General features: G+C 40.7%; 1 protein-coding gene across 1 annotated transcript in view; it reads left to right on the plus strand.

The window, feature by feature from the left end:
- Positions 1-24,923, plus strand: part of LOC138648919 (mucin-5AC-like) — a 130,220-nt gene that overhangs the window by 78,712 nt on the left and 26,585 nt on the right. The window contains exon 29 of the mRNA XM_069738900.1: positions 991-12,852. Coding sequence (XP_069595001.1) covers positions 991-12,852 — 11,862 coding nt within the window. The remainder of the gene's footprint in view (positions 1-990; positions 12,853-24,923) is intronic.

A 24,923-nucleotide genomic window follows, 5' to 3' on the forward strand; every position in this document is an offset into this window, starting at 1 on the left:
TCCTTCCATGTTGCTTCTGCTGCTGTGAAGCACCTGAAGGGTTAATAAACTTCTTGAATGTGGTTTTGAGTACCTTGAGGGGTGCAGTTTTTAGAATGGTGTCACTTTTGGGTATTTTCAGCCATATAGACCCCTCAAACTGACTTCAAATGTGAGGTGGTCCCTAAAAAAAATGGTTTTGTAAATTTCGTTGTAAAAATGACAAATCGCTGGTCGAATTTTAACCCTTATAACTTCCTAACAAAAAAAAATTTTGTTTCCAAAATTGTGCTGATGTAAAGTAAACATGTGGGAAATGTTATTTATTAACTATTTTGTGTCACATATCTCTCTGGTTTAACAGAATAAAAATTCAAAATGTGAAAATTGCGAAATTTTCAAAATTTTCGCCAAATTTCCGTGTTTATCACAAATAAATGCAGAATTTATTGACCTAAATTTACCACTAACATGAAGCCCAATATGTCACGAAAAAACAATCTCAGAACCGCTAGGATCCGTTGAAGCGTTCCTGAGTTATTACCTCATAAAGGGACACTGGTCAGAATTGCAAAAAACGGCAAGGTCTTTAAGGTCAAAATAGGCTGGGTCTTGAAGGGGTTAAATTAAAGGTAATATTTTTTTGTCAACACCAATTTCATTAGTTTGTGATTTTTGTTCTTTTCTGTGGTACCACAAATTCAAAAGCGGTCTGGTTTTCATTAGTTTTTATTCAGTAAATTTAAAAATTACTTTTGACAGATTCATATTATTTCAGTGACCATTGTGGGTAAATCTTACTTTCACAAAAGAATAGCTACAATTTTTTCCACGTGTGTATGTCTAGAAAATGATAATGTCGGACGGAAATAGGAATTATAAAAAGGATTATAAGCAATGAATATTAACTATATGTGGATAAGGTAAGGTATACTGTACAAAGTAAGACACAATGTTTAAAATCTAAAAAAAAATTATACAAAAAATAATAATGATGTTTATTTATTTCAGCTTGTCAATGCATATATGAAGACAAGTTATACAACTATGGGGACACCATTCCAAATTCCAATAAGGAGGACAGCAAATGCCACCATATGAAATGCGATGCAAATGGAGAAATTGTTAAAATCAATAACTGCCCATTAGAACCTACATCACTTCCACTTCATAACACAACAAAATATTATAAACAGACTACCCACCTAACAAAGCATTCTACACCAACTTCTAAAACTACACCATCTAATTATAGCCTGAGTACACGTACTCCTCATGAATGCTACTGGACAGAGTGGGTTGATGTAAATCATCCAACATCTGAAAATGCTGGAGGAGATGAAGAAACCTTTGAAATAGCCAAGACTAAAGGAATACATATTTGCAAAGCGAAGGAATTTATCAAAGACATAAAATGTAGATCTAGCTCACATCCTGATATTGCCATTGAAATGCTTCCTCAAAAAGTCACCTGTAATACTGAAACAGGGCTGCTTTGTAAAAACCAAGATAATCCTGAGCATAATTATATGTGCTATAACTATGAAGTGAAATTCTACTGTTGTGATAAAGTAATTCCATCGCCAACCACAGCCACATCACCACCAACTACCCACATGAGTACATCCTCCAGACACAGTCCACCAAAAACAGTTACTACTATCAGAACAGTCAGTAATCCTACTCTAAGCACCAATGCATATTCTACAACTTCTACTCAAGGAACAACATCTAATTACCCAACAACGACAAAAAGTCCAAGTACTCCTCGATCCACATGCTACTGGACAGAGTGGTTTGATGTAAATCATCCAACATCTGATAATACTGGAGGAGATGAAGAGACCTTTGAAATAGCAGAGAACAATGGAATACATGTGTGCAAAGCCAAAGAATTTATCACAGACATAAAATGTAGATCTAGCTCACATCCAGACATTGCCATTGAAATGCTTTCTCAAAAAGTCACCTGTAATACTGAAACAGGATTGATTTGTAAAAACCAAGATAATCCTGAGCATAACTATATGTGCTATAACTATGAAGCTAAATTCTTCTGTTGTGATAAAGAAATTCCATCATTAACCACAGCTACATCACCACCAACTTCGCACATGAGTACATCATCCAGACACAGTCAAAGTACACCAAAAACAGTAACAACTTCCACAACCTTCAATAATCCTACTCAAAGCACAGCTATATTTCCTACAACTTCTACTAAAGTTACGTTATCTACGTTATCTAATTTCCCAACAACATTGCTGAGAACAAGTTCTAGTCCTGTCGTATGCTACTGGACAGAGTGGGTTGATGAAAATCATCCAAAATCTGATATTAATGGAGGAGATGAAGAGACCTTTGACATAGCCAAGTCTAAAGGAAGACAAATCTGCAAAGCCAAAAAATTCATCAAAGACATAAAATGTAGATCTAGCTCATATCCAGACATTGCCATTGAAATGCTTTCTCAAAAAGTCACCTGTAATACTGAAATAGGGTTGATTTGTAAAAACCAAGATAATCCTGAGCAAAATTACATGTGTTATAACTATGAAGTGAAATTCTACTGTTGTGATGAGGAGTTTCCATCCACAACCACAGTCACTTCATCTCCAACTAGCCACATGAGCACATCATCCCAGCGCAATTTAACGACACCAAAAAAAGTAGCAACTCTCACAACAGTCAGTAATCCTACTTCAAGCACAGCTACATTTTCTACGACTTCTACTCAAGGAACAACATCTAATTTACCAACAACAACAAAAACACAAAGTACAAGAACTCCTCCTTCTGAATGCTACTGGACAGAGTGGGTTGATGTAAATCATCCAACATCTGATAATACTGGAGGAGATGAAGAGACCTTTGAAATAGCAGAGAACAATGGAATACATGTGTGCAAAGCCAAAGAATTTATGAAAGACATAAAATGTAGATCTAGCTCACATCCAGACATTGCCATTGAAATGCTTTCTCAAAAAGTCACCTGTAATACTGAAACAGGGTTGATTTGTAAAAACCAAGATAATCCTGAGCAAAATTACATGTGTTATAACTATGAAGTGAAATTCTATTGTTGTGATGAGTTTCCATCCTCAACCACAGCCACTTCATCTCCAACTAACCACATGAGCAAATCATCCCAGCACAATTTAACGACACCAAAAAGAGTAACAACTCTCACAACAGTCAGTAATCCTACTTCAAGCACAGCTACATTTTCTACGACTTCTACTCAAGGAACAACATCTAATTTACCAACAACAACAAAAACACAAAGTACAAGTACTCCTGCTTCTGAATGCTACTGGACAGAGTGGGTTGATGAAAATCATCCAATATCTGATATTAATGGAGGAGATGAAGAGACCTTTGACATAGCCAAGTCTAAAGGAAGACAAATCTGCAAAGCCAAAAAATTCATCAAGGACATAAAATGTAGATCTAGCTCATATCCAGACATTGCCATTGAAATGCTTTCTCAAAAAGTCACCTGTAATACTGAAATAGGGTTGATTTGTAAAAACCAAGATAATCCTGAGCAAAATTACATGTGTTATAACTATGAAGTGAAATTCTACTGTTGTGATGAGGAGTTTCCATCCACAACCACAGTCACTTCATCTCCAACTAACCACATGAGCAAATCATCCCAGCGCAATTTAACGACACCAAAAAAAGTAACAACTCTCACAACAGTCAGTAATCCTACAGCTACATTTTCTACAACTTCTACTCAAGGAACAACATCTAATTTACCAACAACACCAAAAACACAAAGTACAAGTACTCCTGCTTCTGGATGCTACTGGACAGAGTGGGTTGATGTAAATCATCCAACATCTGAAAATGCTGGAGGAGATGAAGAAACCTTTGAAATAGCCAAGACTAAAGGAATACATATTTGCAAAGCGAAGGAATTTATCAAAGACATAAAATGTAGATCTAGCTCACATCCTGATATTGCCATTGAAATGCTTCCTCAAAAAGTCACCTGTAATACTGAAACAGGGCTGCTTTGTAAAAACCAAGATAATCCTGAGCATAATTATATGTGCTATAACTATGAAGTGAAATTCTACTGTTGTGATAAAGTAATTCCATCGCCAACCACAGCCACATCACCACCAACTACCCACATGAGTACATCCTCCAGACACAGTCCACCAAAAACAGTTACTACTATCAGAACAGTCAGTAATCCTACTCTAAGCACCAATGCATATTCTACAACTTCTACTCAAGGAACAACATCTAATTACCCAACAACGACAAAAAGTCCAAGTACTCCTCGATCCATATGCTACTGGACAGAGTGGGTTGATATAAATCATCCAACATCTGATAATACTGGAGGAGATGAAGAGACCTTTGAAATAGCGCAGAATAATGGAATACATGTGTGCAAAGCCAAAGAATTTATCAAAGACATAAAATGTAGATCTAGCTCACATCCAGACATTGCCATTGAAATGCTTTCTCAAAAAGTCACCTGTAATACTGAAACAGGATTGATTTGTAAAAACCAAGATAATCCTGAGCATAACTATATGTGCTATAACTATGAAGCTAAATTCTTCTGTTGTGATAAAGAAATTCCATCATTAACCACAGCCACATCACCACCAACTTCGCACATGAGTACATCATCCGGACACAGTCAAAGTACACCAAAAACAGTAACAACTTCCACAACCTTCAATAATCCTACTCTAAGCACAGCTATATTTCCTACAACTTCTACTAAAGTTACGTTATCTACGTTATCTAATTTCCCAACAACATTGCTGAGAACAAGTTCTAGTCCTGTCGCATGCTACTGGACAGAGTGGGTTGATGAAAATCATCCAAAATCTGATATTAATGGAGGAGATGAAGAGACCTTTGACATAGCCAAGTCTAAAGGAAGACAAATCTGCAAAGCCAAAAAATTCATCAAAGACATAAAATGTAGATCTAGCTCATATCCAGACATTGCCATTGAAATGCTTTCTCAAAAAGTCACCTGTAATACTGAAATAGGGTTGATTTGTAAAAACCAAGATAATCCTGAGCAAAATTACATGTGTTATAACTATGAAGTGAAATTCTACTGTTGTGATGAGGAGTTTCCATCCACAACCACAGTCACTTCATCTCCAACTAGCCACATGAGCAAATCATCCCAGCGCAATTTAACGACACCAAAAAAAGTAGCAACTCTCACAACAGTCAGTAATCCTACATCAAGCACAGCTACATTTTCTACGACTTCTACTCAAGGAACAACATCTAATTTACCAACAACAACAAAAACACAAAGTACAAGAACTCCTCCTTCTGAATGCTACTGGACAGAGTGGGTTGATGTAAATCATCCAACATCTGATAATACTGGAGGAGATGAAGAGACCTTTGAAATAGCAGAGAACAATGGAATACATGTGTGCAAAGCCAAAGAATTTATGAAAGACATAAAATGTAGATCTAGCTCACATCCAGATATTGCCATTGAAATGCTTTCTCAAAAAGTCACCTGTAATACTGAAACAGGGTTGATTTGTAAAAACCAAGATAATCCTGAGCAAAATTACATGTGTTATAACTATGAAGTGAAATTCTATTGTTGTGATGAGTTTCCATCCTCAACCACAGCCACTTCATCTCCAACTAACCACATGAGCAAATCATCCCAGCACAATTTAACGACACCAAAAAGAGTAACAACTCTCACAACAGTCAGTAATCCTACTTCAAGCACAGCTACATTTTCTACGACTTCTACTCAAGGAACAACATCTAATTTACCAACAACAACAAAAACACAAAGTACAAGTACTCCTGCTTCTGAATGCTACTGGACAGAGTGGGTTGATGAAAATCATCCAAGATCTGATATTAATGGAGGAGATGAAGAGACCTTTGACATAGCCAAGTCTAAAGGAAGACAAATCTGCAAAGCCAAAAAATTCATCAAGGACATAAAATGTAGATCTAGCTCATATCCAGACATTGCCATTGAAATGCTTTCTCAAAAAGTCACCTGTAATACTGAAATAGGGTTGATTTGTAAAAACCAAGATAATCCTGAGCAAAATTACATGTGTTATAACTATGAAGTGAAATTCTACTGTTGTGATGAGGAGTTTCCATCCACAACCACAGTCACTTCATCTCCAACTAACCACATGAGCAAATCATCCCAGCGCAATTTAACGACACCAAAAAAAGTAACAACTCTCACAACAGTCAGTAATCCTACAGCTACATTTTCTACAACTTCTACTCAAGGAACAACATCTAATTTACCAACAACAACAAAAACACAAAGTACAAGTACTCCTGCTTCTGGATGCTACTGGACAGAGTGGGTTGATGTAAATCATCCAACATCTGAAAATGCTGGAGGAGATGAAGAAACCTTTGAAATAGCCAAGACTAAAGGAATACATATTTGCAAAGCGAAGGAATTTATCAAAGACATAAAATGTAGATCTAGCTCACATCCTGATATTGCCATTGAAATGCTTCCTCAAAAAGTCACCTGTAATACTGAAACAGGGTTGATTTGTAAAAACCAAGATAATCCTGAGCAAAATTACATGTGTTATAACTATGAAGTGAAATTCTATTGTTGTGATGAGTTTCCATCCTCAACCACAGCCACTTCATCTCCAACTAACCACATGAGCAAATCATCCCAGCACAATTTAACGACACCAAAAAGAGTAACAACTCTCACAACAGTCAGTAATCCTACTTCAAGCACAGCTACATTTTCTACGACTTCTACTCAAGGAACAACATCTAATTTACCAACAACAACAAAAACACAAAGTACAAGTACTCCTGCTTCTGAATGCTACTGGACAGAGTGGGTTGATGAAAATCATCCAAGATCTGATATTAATGGAGGAGATGAAGAGACCTTTGACATAGCCAAGTCTAAAGGAAGACAAATCTGCAAAGCCAAAAAATTCATCAAGGACATAAAATGTAGATCTAGCTCATATCCAGACATTGCCATTGAAATGCTTTCTCAAAAAGTCACCTGTAATACTGAAATAGGGTTGATTTGTAAAAACCAAGATAATCCTGAGCAAAATTACATGTGTTATAACTATGAAGTGAAATTCTACTGTTGTGATGAGGAGTTTCCATCCACAACCACAGTCACTTCATCTCCAACTAACCACATGAGCAAATCATCCCAGCGCAATTTAACGACACCAAAAAAAGTAACAACTCTCACAACAGTCAGTAATCCTACAGCTACATTTTCTACAACTTTTACTCAAGGAACAACATCTAATTTACCAACAACAACAAAAACACAAAGTACAAGTACTCCTGCTTCTGGATGCTACTGGACAGAGTGGGTTGATGTAAATCATCCAACATCTGAAAATGCTGGAGGAGATGAAGAAACCTTTGAAATAGCCAAGACTAAAGGAATACATATTTGCAAAGCGAAGGAATTTATCAAAGACATAAAATGTAGATCTAGCTCACATCCTGATATTGCCATTGAAATGCTTCCTCAAAAGGTCACCTGTAATACTGAAACAGGGCTGCTTTGTAAAAACCAAGATAATCCTGAGCATAATTATATGTGCTATAACTATGAAGTGAAATTCTACTGTTGTGATAAAGTAATTCCATCGCCAACCACAGCCACATTACCACCAACTACCCACATGAGTACATCCTCCAGACACAGTCCACCAAAAACAGTTACTACTATCAGAACAGTCAGTAATCCTACTCTAAGCACCAATGCATATTCTACAACTTCTACTCAAGGAACAACATCTAATTACCCAACAACGACAAAAAGTCCAAGTACTCCTCGATCCATATGCTACTGGACAGAGTGGGTTGATGTAAATCATCCAACATCTGATAATACTGGAGGAGATGAAGAGACCTTTGAAATAGCGCAGAATAATGGAATACATGTGTGCAAAGCCAAAGAATTTATCAAAGACATAAAATGTAGATCTAGCTCACATCCAGACATTGCCATTGAAATGCTTTCTCAAAAAGTCACCTGTAATACTGAAACAGGATTGATTTGTAAAAACCAAGATAATCCTGAGCATAACTATATGTGCTATAACTATGAAGCTAAATTCTTCTGTTGTGATAAAGAAATTCCATCATTAACCACAGCCACATCACCACCAACTTCGCACATGAGTACATCATCCAGACACCGTCAAAGTACACCAAAAACAGTAACAATTTCCACAACCTTCAATAATCCTACTCTAAGCACAGCTATATTTCCTACAACTTCTACTAAAGTTACGTTATCTACGTTATCTAATTTCCCAACAACATTGCTGAGAACAAGTTCTAGTCCTGTCGCATGCTACTGGACAGAGTGGGTTGATGAAAATCATCCAAAATCTGATATTAATGGAGGAGATGAAGAGACCTTTGACATAGCCAAGTCTAAAGGAAGACAAATCTGCAAAGCCAAAAAATTCATCAAAGACATAAAATGTAGATCTAGCTCATATCCAGACATTGCCATTGAAATGCTTTCTCAAAAAGTCACCTGTAATACTGAAATAGGGTTGATTTGTAAAAACCAAGATAATCCTGAGCAAAATTACATGTGTTATAACTATGAAGTGAAATTCTACTGTTGTGATGAGGAGTTTCCATCCACAACCACAGTCACTTCATCTCCAACTAGCCACATGAGCAAATCATCCCAGCGCAATTTAACAACACCAAAAAAAGTAGCAACTCTCACAACAGTCAGTAATCCTACTTCAAGCACAGCTACATTTTCTACGACTTCTACTCAAGGAACAACATCTAATTTACCAACAACAACAAAAACACAAAGTACAAGAACTCCTCCTTCTGAATGCTACTGGACAGAGTGGGTTGATGTAAATCATCCAACATCTGATAATACTGGAGGAGATGAAGAGACCTTTGAAATAGCAGAGAACAATGGAATACATGTGTGCAAAGCCAAAGAATTTATGAAAGACATAAAATGTAGATCTAGCTCACATCCAGACATTGCCATTGAAATGCTTTCTCAAAAAGTCACCTGTAATACTGAAACAGGGTTGATTTGTAAAAACCAAGATAATCCTGAGCAAAATTACATGTGTTATAACTATGAAGTGAAATTCTATTGTTGTGATGAGTTTCCATCCTCAACCACAGCCACTTCATCTCCAACTAACCACATGAGCAAATCATCCCAGCACAATTTAACGACACCAAAAAGAGTAACAACTCTCACAACAGTCAGTAATCCTACTTCAAGCACAGCTACATTTTCTACGACTTCTACTCAAAGAACAACATCTAATTTACCAACAACAACAAAAACACAAAGTACAAGTACTCCTGCTTCTGAATGCTACTGGACAGAGTGGGTTGATGAAAATCATCCAAGATCTGATATTAATGGAGGAGATGAAGAGACCTTTGACATAGCCAAGTCTAAAGGAAGACAAATCTGCAAAGCCAAAAAATTCATCAAGGACATAAAATGTAGATCTAGCTCATATCCAGACATTGCCATTGAAATGCTTTCTCAAAAAGTCACCTGTAATACTGAAATAGGGTTGATTTGTAAAAACCAAGATAATCCTGAGCAAAATTACATGTGTTATAACTATGAAGTGAAATTCTACTGTTGTGATGAGGAGTTTCCATCCACAACCACAGTCACTTCATCTCCAACTAACCACATGAGCAAATCATCCCAGCGCAATTTAACGACACCAAAAAAAGTAACAACTCTCACAACAGTCAGTAATCCTACAGCTACATTTTCTACAACTTCTACTCAAGGAACAACATCTAATTTACCAACAACACCAAAAACACAAAGTACAAGTACTCCTGCTTCTGGATGCTACTGGACAGAGTGGGTTGATGTAAATCATCCAACATCTGATAATACTGGAGGAGATGAAGAGACCTTTGAAATAGCAGAGAACAATGGAATACATGTGTGCAAAGCCAAAGAATTTATGAAAGACATAAAATGTAGATCTAGCTCACATCCAGACATTGCCATTGAAATGCTTTCTCAAAAAGTCACCTGTAATACTGAAACAGGGTTGATTTGTAAAAACCAAGATAATCCTGAGCAAAATTATATGTGCTATAACTATGAAGTGAAATTCTTCTGTTGTGATAAAGAAATTCTATCGTTAACCACAACCACATCACCACCAACTTTGCACATGAGTACATCATCCAGACACAGTCAAAGTACACCAAAAACAGTAACAACTTCCACAACCTTCAATAATCCTACTCTAAGCACAGCTATATTTCCTACAACTTCTACTAAAGTTACGTTATCTACGTTATCTAATTTCCCAACAACATGGCTGAGAACAAGTTCTAGTCCTGTCGTATGCTACTGGACAGAGTGGGTTGATGAAAACCATCCAAGATCTGATATTAATGGAGGAGATGAAGAGACCTTTGACATAGCCAAGTCTAAAGGAAGACAAGTCTGCAAAGACAAAAAATTCATCAAAGACATAAAATGTAGATCTAGCTCACATCCAGACATTGCCATTGAAATGCTTTCTCAAAAAGTCACCTGTAATACTGAAACAGGATTGATTTGTAAAAACCAAGATAATCCTGAGCATAACTATATGTGCTATAACTATGAAGCTAAATTCTTCTGTTGTGATAAAGAAATTCCATCATTAACCACAGCCACATCACCACCAACTTCGCACATGAGTACATCATCCAGACACAGTCAAAGTACACCAAAAACAGTAACAATTTCCACAACCTTCAATAATCCTACTCTAAGCACAGCTATATTTCCTACAACTTCTACTAAAGTTACGTTATCTACGTTATCTAATTTCCCAACAACATTGCTGAGAACAAGTTCTAGTCCTGTCGCATGCTACTGGACAGAGTGGGTTGATGAAAATCATCCAAAATCTGATATTAATGGAGGAGATGAAGAGACCTTTGACATAGCCAAGTCTAAAGGAAGACAAATCTGCAAAGCCAAAAAATTCATCAAAGACATAAAATGTAGATCTAGCTCATATCCAGACATTGCCATTGAAATGCTTTCTCAAAAAGTCACCTGTAATACTGAAATAGGGTTGATTTGTAAAAACCAAGATAATCCTGAGCAAAATTACATGTGTTATAACTATGAAGTGAAATTCTACTGTTGTGATGAGGAGTTTCCATCCACAACCACAGTCACTTCATCTCCAACTAGCCACATGAGCAAATCATCCCAGCGCAATTTAACAACACCAAAAAAAGTAGCAACTCTCACAACAGTCAGTAATCCTACTTCAAGCACAGCTACATTTTCTACGACTTCTACTCAAGGAACAACATCTAATTTACCAACAACAACAAAAACACAAAGTACAAGAACTCCTCCTTCTGAATGCTACTGGACAGAGTGGGTTGATGTAAATCATCCAACATCTGATAATACTGGAGGAGATGAAGAGACCTTTGAAATAGCAGAGAACAATGGAATACATGTGTGCAAAGCCAAAGAATTTATGAAAGACATAAAATGTAGATCTAGCTCACATCCAGACATTGCCATTGAAATGCTTTCTCAAAAAGTCACCTGTAATACTGAAACAGGGTTGATTTGTAAAAACCAAGATAATCCTGAGCAAAATTACATGTGTTATAACTATGAAGTGAAATTCTATTGTTGTGATGAGTTTCCATCCTCAACCACAGCCACTTCATCTCCAACTAACCACATGAGCAAATCATCCCAGCACAATTTAACGACACCAAAAAGAGTAACAACTCTCACAACAGTCAGTAATCCTACTTCAAGCACAGCTACATTTTCTACGACTTCTACTCAAAGAACAACATCTAATTTACCAACAACAACAAAAACACAAAGTACAAGTACTCCTGCTTCTGAATGCTACTGGACAGAGTGGGTTGATGAAAATCATCCAAGATCTGATATTAATGGAGGAGATGAAGAGACCTTTGACATAGCCAAGTCTAAAGGAAGACAAATCTGCAAAGCCAAAAAATTCATCAAGGACATAAAATGTAGATCTAGCTCATATCCAGACATTGCCATTGAAATGCTTTCTCAAAAAGTCACCTGTAATACTGAAACAGGGTTGATTTGTAAAAACCAAGATAATCCTGAGCAAAATTATATGTGCTATAACTATGAAGTGAAATTCTTCTGTTGTGATAAAGAAATTCTATCGTTAACCACAACCACATCACCACCAACTTTGCACATGAGTACATCATCCAGACACAGTCAAAGTACACCAAAAACAGTAACAACTTCCACAACCTCCAATAATCCTACTCTAAGCACAGCTATATTTCCTACAACTTCTACTAAAGTTACGTTATCTACGTTATCTAATTTCCCAACAACATGGCTGAGAACAAGTTCTAGTCCTGTCGTATGCTACTGGACAGAGTGGGTTGATGAAAATCATCCAAGATCTGATATTAATGGAGGAGATGAAGAGACCTTTGACATAGCCAAGTCTAAAGGAAGACAAGTCTGCAAAGACAAAAAATTCATCAAAGACATAAAATGTAGATCTAGCTCATATCCAGACATTGCCATTGAAATGCTTCCTCAGAAAGTCACTTGTAGTATAGAAACAGGGTTGCTTTGTAGAAACCGAGATAATCCAGGGGCAAGAAATATGTGCTTTAATTATGAAGTAAAATTCTACTGCTGTGATGACATATCGAGAAATACACCAACATTATCGTCATTCACTCACCTGAGTACATCATCTAGATATGTGACTCCCCACTCAACAATAGAAACAATAGAAACCACCAGTTCAAGATCATCTCCATCAAGGAGCCAAACATCCACAACCCCTTTCACAGGTATGTTATCTGGTTTATAATTCTATATAATAACAATGCCCATATTTCTTTTTTTTTACTCTTTTGTTTTCAATATTCTTGTTTTTCATGAATACCGTATATACTCGAGTATAATCTGACCCGAGTATAAGCCCACCCCCCTAATTTTGCCACAAAAAACTGGGAAAACTTATTGACTCGAGTGTAAGCCTAGAGTGGGAAATGCAGCCGCTACCAGGAAATGTCAAAAGTAAAAATAGATACCAATAAAAGTAAAATTAATTGAGACATCAGTAGGTTAAGTGTTTTTGAATATCCATATTGAATCAGGAGCCCCATATAATGCTCCATAAAGTTTATGATGGTCCCATAAGATGCTTCATATTAAAATATGCCCCATATAATCCTACATAAAGGTTAATAATGGCCCCATAAGATGCTCCATAGACACATTTGCCTAATATAATGCTGCACAAATGTTGACTATGGCCCCATAAGATGCTCCATAAAGATATTTGCCCCATATAGTGCTGCACAAACATTATGGCCCCACAAGATGCTCCATACAGACATTTGCCCCATATAATACTGCACAAACGTTGATTATGGCCCCATAAGATGCTCCATACAGACACTTGCCCCATATAGTACTGCACAAATGTTGATTATGTCCCCATAAGATGCTCCATAGAGACACTTGCCCCATATAGTACTGCACAAACTTTGATTATGGCCCCCATAAGATGCGCCATACAGACACTTGACCCATATAGTTCTGCACAAACGTTATGGCCCCATAAGATGCTCCATACAGACACTTGCCCCATTTGCTGTAGCTGCGCTAAAAAAAATCACATACTCACCTCTCCGTCGCTCAGGCCCCCGGCACTTTAAATATTCACCTGAGTTCGTTCCGGCGCCGCTCCGTCTTCAGCGTCTTTTGCACTGACGTTCAGGCAGAGGGCGCGCACTAACCATGTCATCGCGCCCTCCGACCTGAGCGTCGCTGCAGAAGATGCTGAAGACAGAGCGGCACCGGAATGAGGAGCAGGTGAATATCGCACAGCGCTCCCCTCCCCGTTATACTCACCTGCTCCTGGTGCGGTCCCTGCACGTCTGTTCCCTGGTGCTGCAGCTTCTTCCTGTATTGTGCGGTCACCGTTACCGCTCATTACAGTAATGAATATGCGGCTTCACCCCAAGAGGAGGTGGAGCCACATATTCATTACTGTAATGAGCGATACCATGTGACCACTTATTACAGGAAGAAGCTGGGGCGCCGGGAAGCCAGGGACCTGCAGGGACTGCACCAGGAGCAGGTGAGTGTAATTAGACAGCCCCTGCTCCCCCTCCCCTGCCAACCCCTGGGTATGACTCGAGTATAAGCCAAGAGGGGACTTTCAGCCCAAAAAAATGGGCTGAAAATCTCGGCTTATTCTCGAGTATATACGGTATATCAAGATTTTTGGGGGGAGGGGGCAAAAAGTCAAATTCCAGAATTTGAAGGAATTGGAATTGTTTACACTGTATTAAGCAAAGATCAAATTAAAACATATGTGGATTCATAGACACTGCTGGATTTTCTTAGAGAATAGAACATTTTGAGTAGAATATTAGTTGTTGGTGGAAGTGTGGCTCATCAGATGCAAGTTCAGGTATTTGTCAAATACAAAAAAGACCTGTCCTACGACAGATTCTGTTTCATAGAAGTTGTGAGTTCAGTTGTTAGTTATACATTGTAATCACATTTGGTGATATTTCAATAGATTAGTGACCTGACCTGAAAGGGCCCAACTGATATTGTTTGTTTTTTTATATATCTCAGGGTATGTTCCCACGGTCAAGAACGGGCAGCGCTTTGGACGCAGCCATATCCGCTTTGTCCAAAGCACTGCCAGCTTTTGAGCGCAGGTGATTCAGCATGTGTTCATTGAACCATGCGGAATCACTGCGCCCAATACATTGGACAGGAAATTTACAAAAAGATGCGCCGCATGTCCATCTCCCCAGAGAAGCCGGAGGCATCCCTGCATGCATAGTGGAGATGGGATTTCTTCAAATTTCATCCACTATGCTATAACATCTGGCTGCTGCTGGCTGGACGCTGCAGATGTATGCAACGTCCAACCCGCAGCGTTTCCTGACCGTAGGAACATACCCTTAGGAATTTGCGAGCCAAAACTTTTTTCTTTTACTTATGTGGCTCTGTAAGGTTTCATTTAATGCATGAAATTTTCCAAATTTTTCAGCTACAAATAAAGTTCTTTGTAAGTTTTATTTAAGAGAAAATGTCAATGCAAAAAGTGAAAAACAAAAATGATTGTAATTTTTTTATACTGTACATTTTTTAGTAAACTGAATCGATTAGTTTTTTAGATTATTATGCATACATAATTCTAGAATATTTGTAATTGATAAAATGTTTTCTTATGATTGCCTAATCATTTTGTGGTAAGCAAATCATTTGCTGATTTTTTTTATCTTAATCTAGATGCCATTGCTTCATCTTATTAAAATAGCTCACCTGTTTTGTTTCACTAATTAAAGGGATCATTTTTGGATAGGTTGTATAAAAGCTATTTCTACTTCATTTAATTAGACATTAGTGATGAGCGAGTATACTCATTGCTCAGGTTTTCATTAGCATGCTTGGGTGGTCTGCCCCAGAAAAGATATTTTGGGATTGCGTAAACAATATTTGTAGCCTGAAAAGTTTGAAAATACGGTGTGAGGTTAAATAATCTGATTACTGTCCGTTTCCCTTAGCCAGATACATTGAGGTCACCTGGACATTAAAAAGGCTGTGTTTGCATTAGAGAGCTCAAAATAGGTTCAATAGACACCAGAAGCATAGCTAGAGATGCAGCTCGGATGGGGGTGAAACATATGAGTGGGTCTCTAACAAAGTAGCCCTAAATTTTCACTACAGCGGTATAACCTAATGGTACCCACATAGGGGAACCTCAGCAGATGACTGCACCGTTACTGAAAATAAATTTCTATACAAAGGCCAACACTCATATTATCGCAATATAGTGACCATAGAGTAGTAGATATCAGACCTTCAGAACATGTAAGAGATTACAGCACAGTTATAGATGGTAGATTGTGACTTACAGCTGACGTTCTTTCTGATGGAGTCGTTCACTTTTCCTGTCTTTTTCATCTTGCCCAGACCAACATGACAACTTTTCCAGTCACAATTCATCTGCAGAGTTGACAACAAAGACACATATGACTTCTCAAATTTTCTGCACCATCTCCATCTATTCCTAACCTGCACAAACTCCTAACCCTGCTGATACCCTATTTTTGAACCTCTGCTGCTGTGTCCCTATAGCTGCACCTGCTGTATGGTACAAAAAACAGGGCTCCTCTTACTGCCCCATATAATAATACTCACCACCGTGCCACTTCCATGGTAAAATGCCCTCTAAATGGTAAAATTGCACCTATAAAATATGAATTCCCTGTGCAAGTGTCCTAGAGTCCACATTTTGCCTCTAGAATGCAATACTGCCCCATGCACTCCTTTGACGATCACAATACTCTTAATGCTGCTATAACATAATGCTTAAGTTCTCATTTAACATTTAATAATGTCCCCTAAGTCCTCCCATGTACAGCTCCCCTATATACAGTATGGTGCCCCCACCTGATCCTCTATACACAGTATAATGCCCCCAGAGCTTTCTATACACAGTGGAATTCCCCCACTGCTCCCTATATACAATATAATGCTCTGACAGCTTCCCTGTTGTGAATTCTGCTTTTGGGCTCCATCCGGTGGTTGTAGATGGTAATGCAGTTGGGCCTGGACTGCAGGATTGGACAGGTGTATCTGCTAATTGCAAAGCTGACTGGGGTATTTAGCTTTGCAGGACTCATTAGTCCCTGCCAGTTGTCAATGTTCTTTTGCCAGTAATGGTTCTCTGCCTGGCCTCTGCCATTTCAGCTAAAGGTAAGTGTCTGATTCTTTTTCTTAGGCTCACAGGCTGTGTGTCTATTTTTTCGTGCTGTTCATAGTTTCTATTTTGTTCCAGCTTCGACTGTCCTGTTGTTTTCTCAGTCTGGTTGGATTCGCTGGAGTTGCAGATATACTCTCCACACCTTTAGTTAGGTGGTGGAGTTTTTGTATTTTTCTGCTGTGGATATTTTGTAGATTTTGTGCTGACCACTCGGTATCCTGTACTATACTTCCCTATCTAGGTAGAAGTGGCCTCCTTTGCTAAATCTGTTTTCCGCCTGCGTGTGTCTTTTCCTCTCCTACTCACCGTCATTATTTGTGGGGGGCTGCCTATACTTTGGGGGTCTACTCTGAGGCAAGTCAGTTTTGCTATTTTCCATCTTTAGGGATAATTAGTCCTCCAGCTGTGTCGAGGTGTCTAGGTCTGGATAGGTACACCCCACGGCTACATCTAGTGTCTGTGATAAGTTCAGGGTTAGCGGTCTGTATAGTTACCACTGCTCAGTGATAACTGAAATGTTGTTCCAAGGCCGCCTGATCATAACACTTCCCTATACACAGTTTAATGCCCCCAGAGCTTTCTATACACAGTGGAATTCCCCCACTGCTCCCTATATACAATATAATGCTCTGACAGCTTCCCTATACACAGTTTAATGCCCCACAGCTCCCTATACAGTACATAATGGGCCCACATTGCTCCTGTACACACTGTAGTGCCCCCACAGCTCCCCTATATGAAGTATAATGCCCCAATAGCTTCCCTAGATGCAGTATAATGGGTTCACACCTCCCCTGTTCACAGTATGCTGGTTCTACAGCTCTCCTGTACATAGTATGATGGGTTCACAGCTCCCGTGTACAAAGTATGATGGTCTCACCGCTTCCCTATACACAGTACGATGGTCTCACAGCTCTGTTATACATAGTGTGATGTCTACACTGCTCCCCTGTACACTGTATAATGTCCTCAATGCTCCACAAATATATAGTACAATGCTCCTCGCAGTAGTCCTCACACTGTATAATGGCCCCCAAACTGTATAATGACTCTCACACTATACGATGGCCCCACTCTTTAGTCCCCACACTTTATGATGGTGTGGCGCCCCTGAGAGTCCAGTCGCCACAGAGGTACTGCACCTCAGCCAGAGGTCTAGTACTCCACTCTCGGGTAAGGAGGGGGCACTACCTGGGACTCACATACTAGCATCCAACACCACACCCCTCCAGGCCAGGGGATCTTGGCGGACCCTATTGAGGGAGGGCCCCATCTCAGGCTGGAGGGGAAACTAGGTGGAGGGTGTGGGTGGAGAGAGTGACAGTTGAGGAGTTGTCATGGAGACAGGAAGGAGGAGTTAGGAAAGTAGTTAGGAGTTGGTGGGGAGGAGTTGAAGGGAGCAGACATAAAGAAAATAGCTCCAGTGAGAGAAGAGGTCTTAGGGGCCAGTGAAGTGAGGAATCCAACTGTGGCACCCGAATTCATGCCGACCATAGTCGGGTGGAAGGACCATGTCGCAGTTGGGGTCCGGCCCCAGACTAGCGGAGGAACTGCAAGTCTCAGCTAACAAACCGAAGGCTGTAGTATCTGCATGTGCTACATCCAAATCCCGACACATTCGCTGAAAAGGCAGCCATATAGGATCAAGGGGACCAGGAGAAGGTCGCCTGACAGGACCCGAGGCTGCTGGCTTGGGACACTGTGTGTGAGGCGCAGGGTAGGAGGGCGAAGCCAGCACAGTGAGATGGCCTGGGAAGGTACACAAGAAAGGGAGTCTCGAAAAAGTGCATCCGAATTACCTGAGAGCTGGCTGGACCACAGACCAAGTGAACACAGCACTTGGCTGGAGACTGTAACCATCTGACTGTGAGTAAAGTGAGAAAACTGCACCCTGCTGTGTCCTCAGAATTATCACTGCGTCACCTGCCCTGCACTACAACAGTTCATCATAGAATTTAATACTTTAACTGCCCTGGGGCCTAGCTCTACCCGTGGAGAGCTGTAACATCTCTGCTGCGTCACCAACTGCCCCAGTGGACCTGAACCGCAGCATCAGCCATTTTCCTTATTGCTGAACACCACGAGTGGTGTCACGAACTAATCCCCTACAAACTTTTTTCCCCTTCATTTCAGTTTTCATTAGATGTCCAGGGCCACGGTCCGGGTTACTGCTGCCGTAACAAACCCCCGAAGAACCGTTGAACCTGGCCCGAGTACCCTGCGGCCCTAGTGGGCGATCCAATGGCCCTCACAGTTGTCCCTACTTTAAAGACCCCCACATTAGCTCCTATACTGTATGAAGGCCACCACATTATTCCTCAAACTGTATGTTGGCCTCCACATTTTCCTCCATGCTGTATAAGGGCCCCAACAATAGGCCCTACACTATAGATGGCCCCCAAATAAGCCCCCATACTGTATGATGGCCTCACATTAGCTCGCACATGGTATGATGACTCCCACACTTTGAGAGACCGACCACAGTAGCCCCTAAACTGTATGAGAGCACCATCCACACTTTATGAAGGTTCCCTACACTGTATGATGCCTCTACGGTCACACCAAAAGTTTTAAGTAAAATTTAAAGCATCATATTTTCCCTTAATAGTGAAATGGCAGGAGTATCATACCACTGCAAATCTACCAAGACCCGGCCGTCCCTCTAAACTTTCATCTCAAACAAGGAGAAGACTGATCAGAGATGCAGCCAAGAGGCCCATGATCACTCTTGATGAACTGCAGAGATCTACAGCTGAGGTGGAACAGTCTGTCCATAGGACAACAATCAGTCATACACTGCACAAATCTGGCCTTTATGGAAGAGTGACAAGAAGAAAGCCATTTCTCAAAGATATCCTTAAAAAGTGTTGTTTTAAGCTTGCAACAAGCCACCTGGGAGACACACCAAACATGTGGAATAAGGTGCTCTGGTCAGATGAAACCAAAATTGAACTTTTTGGCAACAATGCCAAACAATATGTTTGGTGTAAAGGCAACACAGCTCATCACCCTGAACACAACATCCCCACTGTCAAACATGGTGGTGGCAGCATCATGGTTTGGGCCTGCTTTTCTTCAGCAGGGGCAGGGAAGATGGGTAAAATTGATGGGAACAAGGATGGAGCCAAATACAGGACCATTCTTGAAGAAAACCTGTTGTAGTCTGCAAAAGACCTGAGACTGGGACGGAGATTTGTCTTCCAAAAAGACAATTATCCTAAACATAAAGCAAAATCTACAATCGAATGGTTCACAAATAAATGTATCCAGGTGTTAGAATGGCCAAGTCAAAGTCCAGACCTCAATCCAATCGAGAATCTGTGGAAAGAGCTGAAAACTGCTGTTCACAAACGATTTCCATCAAACTTCACTGAGCTCGAGCTGTTTGCCAAGGAAGAATGGACAAGAATTTCAGACTCTCAATGTACAAAACATAGAGACATACCCCAAGCGACTTGCAGCTGTAATTGCAACAAAAGGTGACGCAGCAAAGTATTAAATTAAAGGGGCCGAATGATATTGCGTGCCCCACTTTTCAGTTTTTGAATTTCCACAAAAATTTCAAATAACCAATAAATTATGTTCCACTTGTTGTTGATTTTTCACCAAAAAGTTACATTTGGTATCGAGTTCCCACTGCTGCACAGGGGGGATCTCGAACCATGTCCACTGCGGTCTCCCATTCTTCTCCAGCCACAGCAGAATCTGCTCAGCGGAGACGCCGGTCCTAACGTCCAGCTCAAGCTGATACTGTGCGACTGGTTACTACTTCCTTTCCAGGCTCTGCCTTTGTAGCCAGCACTGATCAGCAGCGAGCAGGCCTTTCTGGGACTGAGTACTGCTCTTTCCATACTGAGCATGCCCACAGGACGACCTCCCATTGGAGGTCGGGGGTCACATGCTCAGGTCTTGTTGCAGCTCCTATTAGACCATCGGGAAGGTCCCGGAGCGCTATAGGTATAAAAGGTTCACATGACTGCTCGGCCATGAGCTAGTGTAAACTTGCTAATGTGTGTGTGTGCATATATGTCTGTCAATGGATGAAAGCTCCTAATCATTCTCATCCCTAGAGTTGTTGCCTGCTCGTGAATGGTAGAAGCTACCTAGCGCCTGACAGTGCTATCCTGCACATCTAGCACACAATACAGTGTCTCTCTGCAGCGACCGCCAGTGCGGCGCCATGCACTTAGTGCACTTTCCTGGTCCTAGTTAGGGTGGATAGTGGCAACCGCTAGAGCGGCGCTGTACGCACTCTTGTGCGGTAAATTGTTAGCTCAGTTATATCCCTGACACCACAGTAGCTTTGTCGAGCGTAACAGGTCTAGAGGAACTCTTTCCCCCAGTCTTGGGACAGAGTTCTGTGACTTTTTGCTTGCGCTCTCTGTGTGGTATCGTGGCCCTGTGATGCAACAGGGTTCACTTCCTTCATACCAGGTGAAGCTAACCCGTGTGTGTATTCTCATTATACTGCCATATAGTCAGCCATTACCGAGCAGCATGTATCCTTTCTGCACGGTGGACCCGGAACTGCGAACGCACCTCATATCCTCTCTAATTATTATTTGGTGCATTCCGCCAGTCCTAACAGTATCTTTATGTTTGAAGCATAATATGTGGGAAAAGTTTGAAAAGTTCCAGGGAGCTGAATACTTTCGCAAGGCACTGTAGTGGAATGTGTTGAGAGCAATAAAGCATAAAAATTATCAATGTAAATCAAAATTAATATTCCATGAAGGTCTTTCATTGCAATAATACTCAAAAAGCAAAGTGGAAAATCATATTTCAGGCTGATACATTTTCAGTGGAAATGTGTTGTGAATTCTGTTGTCGGGCTCCCTCCTGTGGTCATGAATGGTACTTCGGCTGGTTCTGTCCATGGACTTTCTCTGGTGGCTGTGGGTGTTTCTGAGTTTCCTTCCACAGGTGACAAGGTTAATTCGTTAGCTGGCTGCTCTATTTAACTCCACTTAGATCTTTGCTCCATGCCACCTGTCAATGTTCCAGTATTGGTCTAGTTCACTCCTGGATCGTTCTTGTGACCTGTCTTCCCAGCAGAAGCTAAGTGACTGCTTGTTTTTCTCTGGTTTGCTATTTTTCTGTCCAGCTTGCTATTTTGATTGTTATCTTGCTTGCTGGAAGCTCTGGGACGCAGAGGGAGCGCCTCCGCACCGTGAGTCGGTGCGGAGGGTCTTTTTGCGCCCTCTGCGTGGTCTTTTTGTAGGTTTTTGTGCTGACCGCAAAGCTACCTTTCCTATCCTCAGTCTGTTCAGTAAGTCGGGCCATACTTTGCTTAATCTATTTCATCTCTGTGTTTGTATTTTCATCTTTACTCACAGTCATTATATGTGGGGGGCTGCCTTTTCCTTTGGGCAATTTCTCTGAGGCAAGGTAGGCTTTATTTTTCTATCTTTAGGGCTAGCTAGTTCCTTAGGCTGTGCCGAGTTGCATAGGGAGCGTTAGGAGCAATCCACATCCCAGAGCTCGTCCTATATTATCAGTAACTATCAGGTCATTCCGTGTGCTCTTAACCACCAGGTCCATTATTGTCCTGACCACTAGGTCATAACAGTACAAGGTGGCCCAAAGTACTAATGCATCTCAATAGAGGGATAAGAGAAGTTCTGAGACCATTTTTTTTCTTTGCAGTGTGTTTTGTCTCTCTTTTCCCCTTTACATCTGGGTGGTTCAGAATACAGGTGTAGACATGGACATTCAAGGTCTGTCCTCTTTGATGGATAATCTCACTATAAGTGTACAAAACATTCAAGATTTTGTGGTTCAGAATCCGATGTCAGAGCCTAGGATTCCAATTCCTGATTTGTTTTTTGGTGATAGATCTAAGTTCTTGATTTTCAAAAATAATTGTAAATTGTTTCTTGCCTTGAAACCTCGTTCCTCAGGTGACCCTGTTCAACAAGTAAAGATCATTATTTCTTTGTTACGTGGTGACCCTCAAGACTGGGCATTTTCCCTTGCGCCAGGAGATCCGGCATTGCGTGATGTTGATGCGTTTTTCCTGGCGCTTGGATTGCTTTATGACGAACCTAATTCAGTGGATCAGGCAGAGAAAATCTTGCTGGCTCTGTGTCAGGGTCAGGATGAAGCGGAGATATATTGTCAGAAGTTCAGAAAGTGGTCTGTGCTCACTCAGTGGAATGAATGTGCCCTGGCAGCAATCTTCAGAAAGGGTCTCTCTGAAGCCCTTAAGGATGTCATGGTGGGATTTCCCATGCCTGCTGGTCTGAATGAGTCTATGTATTTGGCCATTCAGATCGATCGACGCTTGCGTGAGCGTAAAGCTGTGCACCATTTGGCGGTACTATCTGAGCATGGGCCTGAGCCTATGCAATGTGATAGGACTTTGACCAGAGCTGAATGGCAAGAACACAGATGTCGGAATGGGCTATGTTTTTACTGTGGTGATTCCACTCATGCTATCTCCGATTGTCCTAAGCGCACTAAGCGGTTCGCTAGGTCTGACACCATTGGTATGGTACAGTCTAAATTTCTATTGTCCGTTACTCTGATTTGTTCTTTGTCATCCTATTCTGTTATGGCATTTGTGGATTCAGGCGCTGCCCTGAATTTGATGGACTTGGAGTATGCTAGGCTCTGTGGTTTTTTCTTGGAGCCCTTGCAGTATCCTATTCCATTGAGAGGAATTGATGCTACGCCTTTGGCCAAGAATAAGCCTCAGTACTGGACCCAATTGACCATGTGCATGGCTCCTGCACATCAGGAGGATATCCGCTTTCTGGTGTTGCATAATCTGCATGATGTGGTCGTTTTGGGGTTGCCATGGCTACAGGTTCATAATCCAGTATTGGACTGGAAATCTATGTCTGTGTCCAGCTGGGGTTGCCAGGAGGTACATGGTGATGTTCCATTTTTGTCTATTTCGTCTTCCACTCCTTCTGAAGTCGCAGAGTTTTTGTCGGATTATCGGGATGTATTTGATGAGCCCAAAGCCAGTGCCCTACCTCCTCATAGGGATTGTGATTGTTCAATTAATTTGATTCCTGGTAGTAAGTTTCCTAAGGGCCGATTGTTCAACTTATCTGTGCCAGAACATGCCACTATGTGGAGTTATATAAAGGAATCCTTGGAGAAAGGCCATATTCGCCCGTCGTCATCACCGTTAGGAGCAGGGTTCTTTTTTGTGGCCAAGAAGGATGGTTCTTTGAGACCTTGTATTGATTACCGCCTTCTCAAAAAAATTACAGTCAAATTTCAGTATCCTTTGCCGTTGCTGTTTGATTTGTTTGCTCGTATTAAAGGGGCTAGTTGGTTCACCAAGATAGATCTTCAAGGGGCGTATAATCTTGTGCGTATTAAACAAGGCGATGAATGGAAAACAGCATTTAATACGCCCGAGGGCCATTTTGAGTACCTGGTTATGCCATTCGGGCTTTCCAATGCTCCATCAGTATTTCAGTCCTTTATGCATGACATCTTCCGAGAGTACCTGGATAAATTCCTGATTGTGTATTTGGATGATATTTTTGTCTTTTCGGATGATTGGGAGTCTCATGTGAAGCAGGTCAGAATGGTGTTCCAGGTCCTTCGTGCGAATTCCTTGTTTGTGAAGGGGTCAAAGTGTCTCTTTGGAGTTCAGAAGGTTTCATTTTTGGGGTTCATTTTTTCCCCTTCTACTATCGAGATGGACCCTGTTAAAGTCCAAGCCATTTACGATTGGACTCAGCCGACATCTGTGAAGAGCCTGCAAAAGTTCCTGGGCTTTGCTAATTTTTATCGGCGCTTCATCGCTAATTTTGCTAGTGTTGCCAAACCATTGACTGATTTGACCAAGAAGGGTGCTGATGTGGTCAATTGGTCTTCTGCAGCTGTAGAGGCTTTTCAGGAGTTGAAGCGTCGTTTTTCTTCTGCCCCTGTGTTGTGCCAGCCAGATGTTTCGCTCCCGTTTCAGGTTGAGGTTGATGCTTCTGAGATTGGAGCTGGGGCTGTTTTGTCGCAAAGAAGTTCTGATGGCTCGGTGATGAAGCCATGTGCTTTCTTTTCTAGAAAGTTTTCGCCTGCTGAGCGTAATTATGATGTTGGTAATCGAGAGTTGTTGGCCATGAAGTGGGCATTCGAGGAGTGGTGTCATTGGCTTGAAGGAGCCAA

This window comes from Ranitomeya imitator, chromosome 9 (assembly GCF_032444005.1).
Source record: "Ranitomeya imitator isolate aRanImi1 chromosome 9, aRanImi1.pri, whole genome shotgun sequence".
NCBI classification, from domain to species: domain Eukaryota; kingdom Metazoa; phylum Chordata; class Amphibia; order Anura; family Dendrobatidae; genus Ranitomeya; species Ranitomeya imitator.